Here is a 16,570-nt window from a genome sequence, read left to right on the forward strand (position 1 = left end):
AAGCGCTGCGAGTAACATGAAGAGCTCCCATAATATCTCTTACTAATCTACAATTTTAAACTTGTAAGGAGATAGTGTTTCTCTATTATTGTGATCGGAGTTTATATTTTTGACATGTAACTTTTTTTTAACTTTACTGTGTGTTCTGGTAAGTTTGTGTGGGGATTGCTCGTATACATATGTCTTGTATGTATCTAGTCTCGCAGGAACTTTCTTTTGTTCACGATTTCCCCTTGTTGATAAGGACATGCTTACATTCTTATTTGACATATAGATTTTACGGGATGTTGCAGTCCTTATGGTTGCTAGCAACCTTTCTGTTTGTGTTTATCCCCTTCCATCCCCATGCCTTTCCTTTCCACCCTTCCACCACTTTTCCCCTTTCCACGGACAATAGGTGGTCTTCGCCATTTTATTTGTAGTTGTGTGTGTCGATCTACTCCTGCTTATAAACCTATATCTATGGCAGATTTAAAAATTACTTCATTTAATGTCAGAGGTCTGAATTCTCCACGGAAAATAAGTCAAATTTTACAACAAATTTTTACAGATAAAACAAAAATTGCTCTATTACAAGAGACGCATAATTCCAACAAAATTCCAAATTTGCGGAAGAATGTTTTTCCAAACGCTTAGCATAGCACAGAGATGGAATACGGCACATACAACCCCATAGAGAATGCGAACGGGAGCCGTTCCATTCACTTCAGCGTACGCCGTCTGTCTGGGAACAGCGCATGCGCCGCTCCCACACAGACCAAAACGAAGCTCGTTCGCAGAGCGAATTCCGGGGCCATTTTCTTGTGGATCGGAAGTCTCTGCCGGATAGTAAGATGACGACTTCCGGCCATATGTTCAAGGAAGCGAAGGAGCAAGGAATAGGAGCGGAGGCGGCGGCAGGAGCAGGTAATTTTATGTTTGTGTATGTGATGTGTGTATTATTTTCGTACATGTTTGTGTTATACTGTCGTCTGAGCCCTGTATCTAATCCTCCTACACTGTGCAGTCGCTCAGAAAATGACGGCACACAGTGTAGGAGGTTTGAAGGTTCAAACCCCTCCTTCTCCTGGCACTAGCCAGAATAAGGGAGGGGGGATTGTGTGAGGACACTAGAGTATGTCTACCCCAACTTTGCAGCATAAAGCAATGAGGTTTCTTTATCACATTGGCCATGCTGCAATTTTGGGAACTGCTCCCTCTAATGGCCAGCACATGGAAATGTTATAAATTAGAATCTAATCTATAATATTTCCTGACTTGTGAAAAAATTAAAACAATGTGTAATCACTCAAATAATGATTGTTTTAACTAAAAAAATAAATTTCTAGCAACACATTCCCTTTAACGCTGACAAAGTGGTGGGCGAAAGCTCTAGCAGCCCATCTAAGCCCTCTGTTATCTAACATTATTGGTCCTGAACAGACTGTATTTGTCAGGGGAAGACAAGGGTCAGATAATTCCTCAAGAGTTTTGAGATTGGTGCAATATGCCTTAAAATCTCGAATACCCTTAGTCCTTCTTGGGATACAGAAAAGGCATTTGATAGAGTGGATTGGCCTTATATGATTGCTTCCCTTGAGAAATTTGGTATACCTTCTTTTATTCAGGCGATTCTTTCCTTATATAGTGGCCCTAGCGCAAAGGTGAGAGTCAATGAGTTGCTGTCCTATTCCTTTGCCATTACTAATGGTACGAGACAAGGCTGTCCTTGATCGCCGACGTTATTTGTGTTGGTTATGGAGACGCATGTGCAGAAAATCCGTCAGGACCCCATTATCCAAGGTTTATCTATAGGTGCGATTACGCACAAAACAGCCCCATTTGCTGATGATCTTTTGATACTCACCACTAACCCTGAGCGTTCTTTTCCTCAGATTACTCACCTTTTTTCTGAATTCGGGAAGGTTTCCAACTTTTTAAAATTAACTTCAGTAAGTCAGAGGCCCTCAATATTTCGGTCCCCCAACCTATTATAGCACACTTTAAAAACCAGCTTTCCTTATATGTGGCCAGATACGTCTATTAAATATCTGGGCATTCAAATCCCTAAAGACCCATCCCTATTTTATAAACTCAATTATGTAAACTTATTAGCTGATATTAAAACTTGCTTGCACTTGTAAAGGATTTGCCAGACACAGCTACTGTGTCGACGCCCGTGGGCAATCAGTCTGCACCTGCTCCTATGTCTGTGAGACTGACTCCATCTTTCACCACTCAGAATGGCAGGCTTAGGAGTGGGAGAGCCTATCACAGCCTGGCCAGACGGAGCTAGCTCCCGCCCACTGTCTATTTATACCTGCCTTTCCTGTTCCTCCTTTGCCTGTGATTCTTCTATGCTTGTTTCCTGGCTTGCTGCTGCTGCTTGTACTACTCATCATCTGCTTGTTATTGACCTTGGCTTTCTGACCACTCTCCTGCTCAGCGTTTTGTACCTCGTTCTCTCCTGGTTTGACTCTGCCTTTTCACTACTCTTGTTGCTCACGGTGTCTCCGTGGGCAGCTGCCCGTTTCCCTAGCTTCTGTGTACCCTTGTCTGTTTGTCTGTCTTGCACTTACTGAGCGTAGGGACCGTCGCCCAGTTGTACCCCGTCGCTTAGGACGGGTCGTTGCAAGTAGGCAGGGACTGAGTGGCGGGTAGATTAGGGCTCACCTGTCTGTCTCCCTACCCTGTCATTACAGCACTCCTTACATATACCCTTTGTTATGGATGGGTAGGAGGAACCTTAAAACTTTTATCGTACCCAAATTGTTACATGTTCTCCAAACTGTACCGATCTGGCTTCCTAAGTCCTTTTTTCTATTCGTTAAAAATACTTTTTCTGCATTTATTTGGAACAACAAACGCCCTAGGCTATCTTACAAATACCTTATGACAAATTCCCGCTTGGGAGACTTTGGTCTCTCTGACCTCTTGTCCTATTATAGGGCCAACCATCGCAGATGGACTATTTTAGCACATCGTGACCCGGGGAATATCTATACCTCTATGGAGTGCTCTATTATGTCAGTGGAGGAAAGGCAGGCCTTCTGGGGTTTGCGTCCGGTCACTTTGCACTAATACTCTCCTCAAGGGCACTATTTCAGTGTGGCAAGAGGTGAACAGATTTTCCAACTTATTATCTTCCCCCTCCTCCTTAATGCCTTTATGTTTACTCCCATGTCTCCAACATAATCCTGATTCCACCTTACCAGTTCCTTGGGATATTTCGCACACCCTGACTATATCTGATGTTAAAGCGATGTCTGGTGATGCCGAGATAATTCATCTTCTCGAGAAAGCTAATGTTCCACATGAACATTTTTTATTGACACACCAATTTATTACTGAGTGCCAAAAATTACGGAAGTCTCTTGTTGTGCCTCATACTAATACTGGTTGGAGGATCTGTTTTCTTTAGACCCATACACTGCTCCTAAACTATCCCAGATGTATCACCATACTTTAATAATGCAAATTGGGTATAAACCTTGTTCTATTAGGAAATGGGAGGAAGAGTTAGGGGTGCAATTCACTGAGCCAGAAACACATTTCATACTGCTAAATAAACATGGCTTCTCTCAGTGTACGAGAACTCAAGAGAACTAATTTAAATTAACTACACGATGGTATAAAACACTGCTGGTACTCCATGCTATAAATACCTCAATCTCGGATAAATGTTGGAGATGTAGGGGAGCTATTGGTTCACTTTCACATATCTGGTGGCATTGCCCCCTCATTCAATCGTACTGGCTTTAAATAGAAAAAACTGTGAATACCATTTGCTCTCTCAACATCAAACTAACTTCGGAATTAATATTATTATGGAAGCCTATAGTTGCATTTACGCCTAAGAAACACAATTTACCGACTCATATGATAACTGCAGCTAAACTGCTGATTCCCACGTTGTGGAAAGACGCTTCCCCTCCAACTTTTACTCCATGGTTAGATAAGATGTTTGAAATTCAGCGATTTGAAGAACTAGCTCATTGGGAAAATAGGATGCATGGGAAATATTTATCCACCTGGTCTCCCTGGCTTCAATTCCCTGATTTTTCTAAACTGTAAACATTGCTATGATTTATTGCTTTTACATATTATTGTACATGTTATGCTTATCATTTTCATACAATGGATTTGCTGACCTTTGTTTACTGCTGTATACAAGACATGTTACCGTACAACCATTAATGTCACACAATACTCTTATTTTTTTTGCCTTTATTCTTCTATTGTCCTATCCTAACCCCCACTTTTCCTTTTTTCCTCTTTCCCCCTTTCTATGACCCCATTGTTGATGTTGCTCTTTTATTTTGACAGTTGTGTATTGGTTTTGCGTAGCCATTGTTATAATACTGTGATGTATACCTTTTCCAATATGCTTTTACCAATAAAAACCTAAAAACCGTTTGAAAACAAAAAACTGTGTGAACAGGGCCTAAGACTAAATTCTGAGTGAGTGAACAGTTAAAGGGTTATACCCATCTTAGATATTTATAGCATATCCACAGGATATGCCATAGATGCCTTATCGGTGCGCGTCTCATCCCTCGAACCCGCACCTATATCTGGAGCAGCCAATTGTTCAGCCTACATATTGGAGCCCACATTTATATTGTATGTGATGAATTACACAGTCGAATCCACAATTGATGAGATTTGATGTTGAATACTTCTTTCTTTATCGGGTAAGTAGATAACAATCTAACTAGAGGAATACCTTATAGTTTACATCTACTTTGTCACTGTAATTGTGTTGGTGCATTCAAATAGACCTACTTGGCTGCGTGTACCTACAGGAGCCAGGTTAGTAACTAAATTGTTGGATAGCAGCAGGGGCAAAACTAAAGGCTCATGGGCCCTGGTGCAAGAATTCAGCTTGGGCCTCCCTGACACCACCAGACCCCTGCCCGTGCCTATGCTCAGCCGCCTTACCCAACAGTCCCCATAGATGCCCCCACAGCATGTCGCCACACAGTATAATGCCCCCATAGCTGCCTCAACAGTATAATGCCCCCCATAGCTTCCCCCCCACACAGTATAATGCCCCCCATAGCTGCCTTCACGGTATAATGCCCACACACTGTATAATTCCCAAGATAGCTGCCTCCACAGTATAATGCCCACACACAGTATAATGCACCCCATAGCTACATGTCTAAAGTGGTGGGATACATAGATCGACTCTCTAATGCCACCTTATGTATATATGGCATAGTTTCGTGCCACATTGGCACCCATTGCGGTCCCTCTAAGCTGTATATAATTGGTCCTCATACAAAAAGTAGTTATCTCAGAACTACATTCAATGATGAGCGTAGAAATTCAGTACGCTCAGGTATATATTCGCTATTTGACAGCCTTATAAACCGAAGACCGACCTCTACCATGATCAATCGTCGTATACAAACTGACAACGTCGAATGAGCACAGTAGAGCTGTAGTGGCGATTTTTTTTTTTTTTTTTTTTGTTGAAGATCAAGGATATCCGTGGTATCCCAGTTATAAGAGGGTACTTCAATGGCATACTGGCGCAGTACTTTATCTAGAAAGATAGATATTTTGCCTAAGATCCAATGCTGGACACTATGGGTCTCTCAGGAGGTTTATCAAGGGACTTGTGTATCTTGGGGAGTGTATATAGAATTGGTTTGACTGGATGTTGAACATCTAGAAAGTTTTTCAGACCCATCTATAATGTTGGCTTGTACTGCTCTATTGAGTATTCTATCAATAAGTTTTCCTATATTAAACTTGGGGTCAGTTGTCAATGTATCATACACCGGTCTGTCTTGTAGCTGTCGCATAATCGTATATATATTTATATTTACTATGCTGCTTCTTTTTTTTTTTTTTTTTTTTGCTTTTTTTTTTTTTTCATGCCAGTTAGGTTATAGTGCATGAAGGGCTTGCCTATATGTTTTTTTTTTAGATGTGCCTACACAGAATTTGCTGCAAATTAGTTGTGGACTTTCACTGCAGAATCCAGACCGAAAAATCTGCAACTAAAGTATAGTAGTTCAATGCATGGGAATGAGGTATAACTAAACCCTATTCACGTGCAAAAGAAAAAGTGGATTTGAGGGCATGCTTTCATTCTATACAATGGGTTCAATACATGGCAAAATCCACATTGAAATCTGTGGCGTAACACATATAATACCTGCAGATGTTGCAATAGATTTTCAGGCCGCTCTACACCAATCAATAAGTAAAGGAATATCCTAGCGATATACCATCACCCCTTTAATCCATTGTGTGAACTGGTCTTTGAGCTCTGCCTTTAATTTATATCGTACATACTTATTTTTTTCCATGGTATATATCTGAGACATTATCTGTCACATTTTCGATTTCATTGGGTTTTCTATTAACATCTCCGTTAGACACTCTTAGGCTTCATGCACACGAACGTGCTTTTGCGGGCGCAATTCCCCCGAAAATCCACGAGAGAATTGCGGCCCCATTCATTCCTATGGGGAAATGCACACGACCGTGCTTTACACGGTCCGTGCATGGCCCAGGAACCCGGACTGCAGAAAGAACGGGCAAGTCTTGTTCTGCGGTCCAGGCTCATAGCAAATAATGGCCGGGGCCATGTGCAGGGCCCGTGATTTGTGGGCGGCTTGCGGGTGGCACTCCGCCCCCGGCCGACCCGAAAATCACGGCCGTGCACATGGCTACGGTCGTGTGCATGAGGCCTTAGATCTCCACAACTTCTGTAAATTACTGAAAACAAGTAGCCTCAGGGTATGTTTACACGTGGCAGATTTGTTGCAGAAGTTTCTACAACTGTCCCATTTATCTAAATGGGGCTTGCATAAGTCCATGCACAAACAAGTTGTATGGACATTTCTGCAACAAGTTTGCCACCTGTGAACAAACCCTTGTATATGTAGTCAGGCCTCCATGTCAGCTAGTTCTAGGAACCGTTTATTGATGACTATGGTTAAGGGTCTAAGCTGCTGCACTCTTCCTATGGAACTTATATGACATGACTGATTGAAATGTCATAGATTAAAAAAGTGACCTTTTTTTTTCTTTATCTGTTATTTTGGGATCACACACTTCTATCTTGTTTGTTCAATATTTTCTACTTCAGTTTTGTGCTGTATTTGTTTTGTTTTTTAAATATAATTATTGCAAATAAAAATTATCTCCACAGTAAAAAGTTTTAGTAACCTGAATAATTCTTGCCCAAATCCTGTTTGACACCTACATTTCACAATGTACCATATAAAAACAACTTGCACCTGCTGTGTAACTGGACATATATTTCTATAGCAATATTCTGGGCTAAACAAAACTGAAAATATGGCAAATTAATTTCATTTCTTTGAACACAGAGAGCCTACTCCACCACCCCTTTTTGTAATTGACAAATATCAACCTCAAGCCGGTGTCATACCATTCTAAACTATTAGGGCTTGCTCACAGAAAATGTTTTTTTTTTTTTTCTAAACTCCTTTCTAATCTTACATCCCAAAAATATGACATCGGTGAAAACTTCGTCCGTTTAGAATTTTGTTTTGAAGTTGTTAAAATTACATGAAAATACCACTAATTACTGGAAGTGAAAATGTGTTTTTTTTGGCCTTTTTGAAGAATTGCATCCTAGATAAACATTAGCGAGTTTGTCTGCGGTTGGCTCGATTCAAATGATGGAACCTAGCAACCGAAGTCAGAGATGACTATTAACCGAGCATCTGAGCAAAATCTGGCACCGAGATAGCGGCAACATACTTGCATATGCATAAACCATGGAGACTCCTTTGTGAGCAGGCTATTACATACGGATTGTACGAACAGTCTGCTTTTATTTATAAAAAAAATCCTTGTGTTTTTTAGAGATGGCGACTTGCAAAAAGTAAAGTGTTTCATAGTTTGAGTGACTCATCTGGTACTACGCAAATTCTGATTAAAATTTTTGCTGCTTGTCATATAAATGACCATAATCTGCCACTAACATGGGACATTGGAAGCAGGGGACCAGTGAACACCCTTTCCAAGAAGTAGCCTAGGCCATTCTAGACTTTCTCACTGGTAACTGGTGCATAAGAATCTTACAGCCGTGCAATCTGCATATGCCATTATTAACAATAGGCTTCGTAACCTGTCGCTGTCATGGGGTGCTACCTTTAACACAAGTCAGTTTGTCACAAACCCACCCTGTCAGAGCTGAACTCTTCTACTGTAAGTGAGGTTATTGTAAAGTGTCATGGTCTAAAAGGAACAACAGATCAGATACAACGTGGTAGGTCACACAAGCTCACAGAATGGGAAGTGATCTGTTCTTAGTTGCAACTTTCAGTACTCCATGCCAAACTTTGTCACGTGCAATATGTGAAGTAGGCTGTGTTCACACTACGGTTGCATGGTACGTTGAGATTGTCCTGAAAATGTTTTGTTTAGAGATCGAGAAGCCCTCTGGAAAAAAAAACTACACACACCTTTTTATTTGGTCATGTAGCTGTTTTCAAGAATTTATCTATTCAGGCCAATTCAATCTGACTTGTCAGTAGGCAGCCATTTACCATTCGCAATAACCCTAGCCCTATAGTTCGTTCTGTATATCATGTCTTAAATAGGGACCTGTCATGGTTTTAGTTATTTTTTAAAACCACACACCTCCCCTTATTCCTGGCATCCTCGATTCCAGCGCTTTTTTTTTTTTTAAATTTTTTATTTAGCCCTCCAGTTGTCCTACTCCTCTTGGAGCCTAATATGCTAATTTTTTGAAAGAGGTTATAGGGAGGAGGAGACCTAATCTCTCCTCAGTAGGTGTTGCCTCCTGCATTACTCCGACACTGTCCAACCAGGGTGGACAACCTCTGTGATGCAGAAGATACGCTCTGATTGGACAGCTTCACAGTGAAGCAGGAGCCAAACGAGGTCTCCTCCTTTCTGTACCTTCACTCAAAATTAGCATATTAGGTGCCAATAGCAGCAGTGGCCGTAGTGGGACAACAGGAGTGCCAACAAAAAAATGAGTGCTGTAATCGAGGAGGCCGCCAGGAAGAGGAGATGTAGTTTAAACAAAAAAAAACATGAAAGGACCTCTTTAAAAACCCAACACTATAAGAAACTGAATTCTATGTATAGTAGTCAGTGATCAGATACCTCAAAATGTATGTTATAGAATGTATGTAAGAAAGACCGCAGCACTCGAATATCCAAAAGAATTGGTCTTTATTCACCAAGCAATAAAAAACTGGAACGTTTCAACCCCTATTGGGTCTTTGTCAAGCATAACAATAGTGAATCAGTGCACACTTTATATAGCGTATGTCATATGACATCATTTCCTGTACAAATTTCATATCACCAATAGGTGTATATCCATAGAAAATGCATAATAAAACAAATAAATATCCCCCATATTATCAGTTATGTAACATAATAACCACATATACATAGATCGCCAAGAGATAAGTAGATTCGAGCTCCGTGTGCTAACAGCATCTGTAGATCTCCATTGCGCTTGACAGGAACTTCCTGTCACTGATATCCGGCGTCAGCCGTCTCCATGGTTGCACGTCGCAATCTCAATGCGGACTGAGCATGCGCACCAAGAGAACATACGCGATAATACCTGCTATTAGGCATAACGCTAGTCATGGAACAAATTGCCTAGCCAACAAAGACGCTAGCACAACCCAAATGGAGCGCACAGTCTCCATTAAGTCCTGCGTGTCTCATCAAAAGAACACATGCCTATATTTTAGGAAAGAATATACATACTAACGCTAACATTTAAAGCATTTCTTTACCAAATCATATCAATTGCAAATGTCCCACGAATGGAATCAAGGATATTTCTTTTATAACTATGTTTACAAATATTGAACTAAACTTTACAGACCGCAATCGACCTATAACCGTCCAATACATATGTTCTTCGATGAGACAGGCAGAAGAATTTCAGGATGAGCGATATATTAAGAAACTGATCGGGACTTTCCAAGGCTTTCTTCACAATTAATTCCTAAGTGATTCCCAATATAGTGTAAATAACCTAAAAAAATTATGAAAAAGATATAAAAACAAGCAATTATTCCTAAAATATCCAATAATTACCCACAACTACATGACCTATGGTCAGGCACTCTGTCATAAATTTACTACTGATGATGATGTGCCCAAAGCCATGTTAAGGGGCACATGTTTGACAGATACCCGTTATCCTGAATTCCCTGTTCAACCCTTTTGGTTCAAGGGTGTCCAATTCATAAATCCATTTTAATTCAAGTTTTTTTTAGGGTCTTTTCCCTATCTCCTCTCCTCATTGGAACCACCATCAATAATTTTAAAATGCAGCTGCGAGATATTATGTCTGTGATTAATAAAGTGTTCTGGGATCGGCAACTCTACCTTCTTACTCCTATAGGTATACTTATGCTGGTTGATCCGTGTTCGGCATTCCTGTGTGGTTTCTCCCACATATAGTAGTCCACATGGACACTGAATAACATATATAATAAAACTGGATTGACACGTGAAAATTGCTTAATCCCATATGTTTTCCCAGTCCTAGGATGTGCCAAGGTGTTACCTCTCATGATATTATTGCAATTGCAACATCCAAGGCAGGGAAAACATCCCTTTTTTACAACAAGACCAAAACGGACACGTCCGTGTGAATAAGGCCTTAAGCGTATGTTACAAATGCATACGGTTTTTGCAACTTTAAAAACTAATGCGTCGTCGTATACCAGAAACGTGTGCACAAAACGAGATGTGAACTTAGCCTTGCTTTTTTGTTGTCACTAAATGGGCACAATCTGTAGTAAACCGGAAGTACATAATTAACAAAAATTCTTGGTTGATTGCAATTTTCCTTGAATGCAGCATTAGAAACCAAGGTTTATAGACTGGATACAATTGTTTTGCATGGTCAGATTGACTTTGCAATAGACGTTAAAGTTCCATCCCTGTTGCAAAACCAGGCTGATGATAGGCCGAGTGGGTAAAGAAGGCAACGTTTCCCTGCTCTACAATTTTAGTTTTGACTTGAAGTAATACAATTCCCTATTTCCTGACTTTTGGCAGCGTTTAACAAAATTTAGTCCAGCTGGCTGCAACTCTGAGTATATGGGATGGATGAACAGCTCTGAGTAGTGATGACATTTGTGATATGATTCCGCCCCAGCCCACAAGCTTTGGGTTTTTTTGTCCGAAAATTGGTTTTAATCTCATACATCTATATTTTTAGGCCTTGATATATGTGCAGAATTATGTATGGCTTAAACATGTATATGATAAATAATTTGGTTGCGACTGTGTGTTCATGATGCTTGAAAATAGTTTGACTGGTTTTATTTGTTGTCGAAAGTCTAATATGTAAATAATTATTTACACCTTATTGCCTCTAAAAAGAATGTTCACCCTCTTAAGCATAATTTCAAAGTTCACATATGGAGTACCTTGTGCTTTGTATGAGCTGTTTTTATTTACAATCCAAATTGCATTGTAAACTTTATTGATTATATGTCCTGTGTGTACAATGATCACAATCAATTAAACTATATCAACTCCTAAAAAACAGGCCCAGGTGGCTGGCTCCAAGTCGGGTTGTCTTCTGCTGGAACTTTGGGCCCATTATTGTGTCAGAGCCTGGACTCAATGGTGGATCCTCTGGTGCTTTGATGGGTCAGTCAGACCTTTACTAAGCCGCTCTAGTGTAATGCTGTCTGCTGCATTGCCTTCTGGGGTTGTTGGTTTTTCCTACATCAGATTACCGTACGATGGAGTAAAGTATAATGCATATCACCAGGTTAAGCGCCCACTTTATAAGCAGGGAATGTAGAAAGATTTTCATTATAGACCCATGGCTTCCGGTTCCACTGGCAATCTGGTGTTTTTGCCATGGGAAGCCTTCTCTGGCCAGATATTTCCCCTTACATGGCGAGCATTCGGATGAATAACTGTCCTTGTAATACATTATTGCTCCAGTCTGCCAGAACATAAGCCGTTGCTAGAGTCTCCCAGTTCTAGCTCATAGAGGGGGTCTTGGGCGGGACATGAAAGCTGCAGAATTGTGAATGCAGCTGTGGATGAGAAAATGCGGTTAGTTTATTTAATGTAAAATGGTGTTTAAATGTAAGCCCAAACTTTAAGCAGTAGTTTCTTTAACAGTACATACTACTTTAGAATATGACAGAGGTGCACAAACGTTTAATCTTTTACTGTAACTGATTTCATGAATCCAGATGGCATTCATGCTCACTCCCTGAATTTGTTAATCTATTTTTCTTCCGTACATGAAGTTCTGTACTTGCTTTAGTTTAGATGCTATATTTATAGAAAAACTGAATATCTGCAGGGTGATGTATATATGAGTGTGTGCATATATAGATATAGATATATATGTGTGTGTGTGTGTGTGTGTGTGTGTGTGTGTATATATCTATCTATATGTAGATATAGATTGTGTGTGTGTGTGTGGGTATATATGTGTATATACACTACCGTTCAAAAGTTTGGGGTCACCCAGACAATTTTGTGTTTTCCATGAAAACTCACACTTATATTTATCAAATGAGTTTTTCAAAATGACTAGAAAATATAGTCAAAACATTGACAAGGTTAGAAATAATGATTTTTATTTGAAATAATTTCTCCTTCAAACTTTGCTTTCCTCAAAGAATGCTCCATTTGCAGCAATTACAGCATTGCAGACCTTTGGCATTCTAGCTGTTAATTTGCTGAGGTAATCAGGAGAAATTTCACCCCATGCTTCCAGAAGCCCCTCCCACAAGTTGGATTGGCTTGATGGGCACTTCTTGCGTACCATACGGTCAAACTGCTCCCACAACAGCTCTATGGGGTTGAGATCTGGTGACTGCGCTGGCCACTCCATTACAGATAGAATACCAGCTGCCTGCTGCTTCCCTAAATATTTTTTGCATAATTTGGAGGTGTGCTTTGGGTCATTGTCCTGTTGTAGGATGAAATTGGCTCCAATTAAGCGCTGTCCACAGGGTATGGCATGGCGTTGCAAAATGGAGTGATAGCCTTCCTTATTCAAAATCCATTTTACCTTGTACAAATCTCCCACTTTACCAGCACCAAAGCAACCCCAGACCATCACATTACCTCCACCATGCTTGACAGATGGCGTCAGGCACTCTTCCAGCATCTTTTCAGTTGTTCTGTGTCTCACAAATGTTCTTCTGTGTGATCCAAACACCTCAAACTTCGATTCGTCTGTCCATAACACTTTTTTCCAATCTTCCTCTGTCCAATGTCTGTGAGCTTTTGCCCATATTAATATTTTCCTTTTCTTAGCCAGTCTCAGATATGGCTTTTTCTGGCCACTCTACCCTGAAGGCCAGCATCCCGAAGTCGCCTCTTCACTGTAGACGTTGACACTGGCGTTTTGCGGGTACTATTTAATGAAGCTGCCAGTTGAGGACCTGTGAGGCGTCTATTTCTCAAACTAGAGACTCTAATGTACTTGTCTTGTTGCTCAGTTGTGCAGCGGGGCCTCCCACTTCTCTTTCTACTCTGGTTAGTGCCTATTTGTGCTGTCCTCTGAAGGGAGTAGTATACACCGTTGTAAGAAATCTTCAGTTTCTTGGCAATTTCTCGCATGGAATAGCCTTCATTTCTAAGAACAAGAATAGACTGTCGAGTTTCACATGAAACTCTCTTTTTCTACCCATTTTGAGAGTTTAATCGAACCCACAAATGTAATGCTCCAGATTCTCAACTAGCTCAAAGGAAGGTCTGTTTTATAGCGCCTCTAAACAGCAAAACTGTTTACAGCGGTGCTAACATAATTGCACAAGGGTTTTCAAGTGTTTTCTAATCATCCATTAGCCTTCTAACACAGTTAGCAAACACAATGTACCATTAGAACACTGGAGTGATGGTTGCTGGAAATGGGCCTCTATACACCTATGTAGATATTGCATTAAAAACCAGACGTTTGCAGCTAGAATAGTCATTTAGCACATTAACAATGTATAGAGTGTATTTCTGATTAATTTAATGTTATCTTCATTGAAAAAAAACCTGTGCTTTTCTCTCAAAAATAAGGACATTTCTAAGTGACCCTAAACTTTTGAACGGTAGTGTGTGTGTGTGTGTGTGTGTGTGTGTGTGTGTGTATATATATATATATATATAAGATATATCTTTTTTTGTTCCAACAACTCCATTAAATATGGGATATTAGTGTATTAATTTATTACCTGTTCCAGCAGAGACACCAGATGTTAAATTTTTCTAAAGGACTTTTGTCTTCTTTTGACAGGTCATTCTAGTTCAGGTTAACCCAGGAGAAACCTTTACAATACGCGCGGAGGACGGAACACTGCAGTGCATTCAAGGTAAGGAAGACTGCCGTCTGTGTTAGGCTGTAACTGCAAAGCTTTTCTCACACTAGTCTATTTAATATGTGACACAGAAGCTCCTAAATCCTTCACTGTGGTTTCTGGTGCCTGGGAGCACAGCTTTTCAGAGGGAAAATATAAACTTGGTTTATGTTTCCCCCATTTAATGGGAAACTATAATGGGTTTATTTAGATGAAAAATCGGTAGTCCAGCTTTATGCATTTTAGCACACATGGTTAAAAAAACGCTTGCAGTGCCAGTAACTAAATCCAGAATGAGTTCGGATTGTGGATTATATATTGGCAGAGACTGGGTACGTGCACAGAATTTGGGGACTAACTTTGCTAATACTTGTGAAATAGTTAATAAAATGAATTAGTAAATACTGTATCTTCTTTTATCAATCTGCCAACTCTCTGGTTTATGTGGAAGTTATCTGCTAATGCAGATACCGTTTTTTGATAATGAATTATATTTTTTAGCTTGGTACTCTGTATAGAGTAAACATCAACCCTTTTTCATCTCACGTGACAACAGTCAAGATTATTTTGGAAATATTGTTGCATGTCCGCATAAAGTTCTAATGACTTTCCAATGGCAAAGATTACCAGCATAAAGACTGCCAAATGCTTGAATGCTAAAGTAGACGAAATTGCTCATATAAATTAGAATTCCACGTTTTGGAAACTCTCATATTGGATATATACCCACAAATCATTGCGCATACGGTTAGGCTATATTCACGCTTACGTGACCATTGTGTCAGATTTGATGGCAAGCATACGATTGCACGCAACAATATTCTAGACATTGAAACAATGGAAAGCAAGACCGGTCCCCATTATAAGTCCGTAGGGTCCGTCAGGCACCACTGGTATCTTGGCACGACTGACCCTACACAGCCTTGTGACTTCTGTTTTGAATAGAAGTAGCAACTCCTATGTGAACAGAGCCTTCGTTATCGGGAGGAGAAACTTGCTTGTACCATAAAGTCCTTGTACATTAAATAGAGACTTCCCTTCTCAAATGAAATTCATCTGGCTCCCACGTCTTTGCACAGATTTCTTTCAATATTCAGTGTATAGCAATTCTTATCTCTTGAACATACGATTTGATACTTAGTGAGATGCCGTCCGCCATAGAAGAATCATTTCCAGCTTTATTTCACACGTTCCTTATGTTTTTCTCAGGCTTCTCCTGACTAAATGACACATTCAGATAATATTTGGAAAATAGTACATAACAAATTCTGTCCTTGAAACAGTGTCTCCCTCCAGTCGATACAAAAGAATAATATTAGATACTAATGTGATTATTCCGCTGAGAAAGTAACCTTAGTTTATGACTTTTTATTACTTTTGTAGAACTCCAAACACTGCGAAACGTTTGCTATTTTTACATTGATTGAGCCATTTATTCAAGCGCTATCTTCAGGTATTTCAGTGTCTCTGAACTTGCTTGGTTCCAAATACATGTGCCAAGCAGTTGTTTGGGCACTAATCCTTGTGTACTGGCATGGCAGTCCAGCTTAACAAAGGTAATTTGCAGCATTCGGTCTTCTTATCACGCAGATCATCATAGATTGTCATGGCTTAGGGTTTGCTAATGTCATATTTTATGTATTTATTTTTTATTAGGAGGATGTAAACCCTGTTTTTTTTTAAATAATTTCTGTATTCCCTATTAAGTTCTTGTCCATGCGTAACGGAATTGCTGCAGAAAATTTCGGCAGCAATTCCGCAGAAACTGGCAGGATTTTCCGCATGTCCTGTGTTTTGTTTTACTGCAGAAAATGGTGCGGATTTTGCGGCATTTTTCTCAATGTTGGGAGATGGTGACATCTCTGAAAAACGCAGCATTTCCGTGCACTGTCCGCGGCAGGAATTGACATGCTGGGGTATGAAAAATATGCACCGCAGGTCAATTTCTGGCTGGAAATTTGATGCAGCGTGTAGATGAGATTTGTTAATTCTCACCCACTTTGCTGCTACTGTATTCTGGTGCGTATTTTCTGTCCGCAATTCCAGATAGAACATACGCAGCAATTGCGCTACGTGTGTACAAGCCCTAAAACATATTGGGTTACAAGAGGAGGATGGTCTGCCTGGTCTCTCCCTTCTGTTAGCTGTAGTAAAAGGGACTGGAGATCTAATGTAAACCATGATTCGCATTGACGTCCACTCATTTAATAGGTGACTTGTTTTTTTTTTCTTTCTTAGTATAACGTTTGGTTATCCAGTTGCAAAAA

General features: G+C 40.1%; 1 protein-coding gene across 4 annotated transcripts in view; it reads left to right on the forward strand.

Moving 5' to 3' along the window:
- The window catches only part of FNDC3B (fibronectin type III domain containing 3B), a 301,656-nt gene that overhangs the window by 82,617 nt on the left and 202,469 nt on the right, over positions 1–16,570 (forward strand). For 3 of the 4 annotated variants that reach the window (XM_075861617.1, XM_075861618.1, XM_075861619.1), the window contains exon 3: positions 14,243–14,318. In XM_075861617.1, coding sequence (XP_075717732.1) covers positions 14,243–14,318 — 76 coding nt within the window. Of the gene's footprint in view, positions 1–14,242; positions 14,319–15,798; positions 15,860–16,570 lie in introns of those variants that run through there. The other variant, XM_075861620.1, reaches the window with a different exon arrangement.

This window comes from Rhinoderma darwinii, chromosome 4 (genome assembly GCF_050947455.1).
Source record: "Rhinoderma darwinii isolate aRhiDar2 chromosome 4, aRhiDar2.hap1, whole genome shotgun sequence".
NCBI classification, from domain to species: domain Eukaryota; kingdom Metazoa; phylum Chordata; class Amphibia; order Anura; family Rhinodermatidae; genus Rhinoderma; species Rhinoderma darwinii.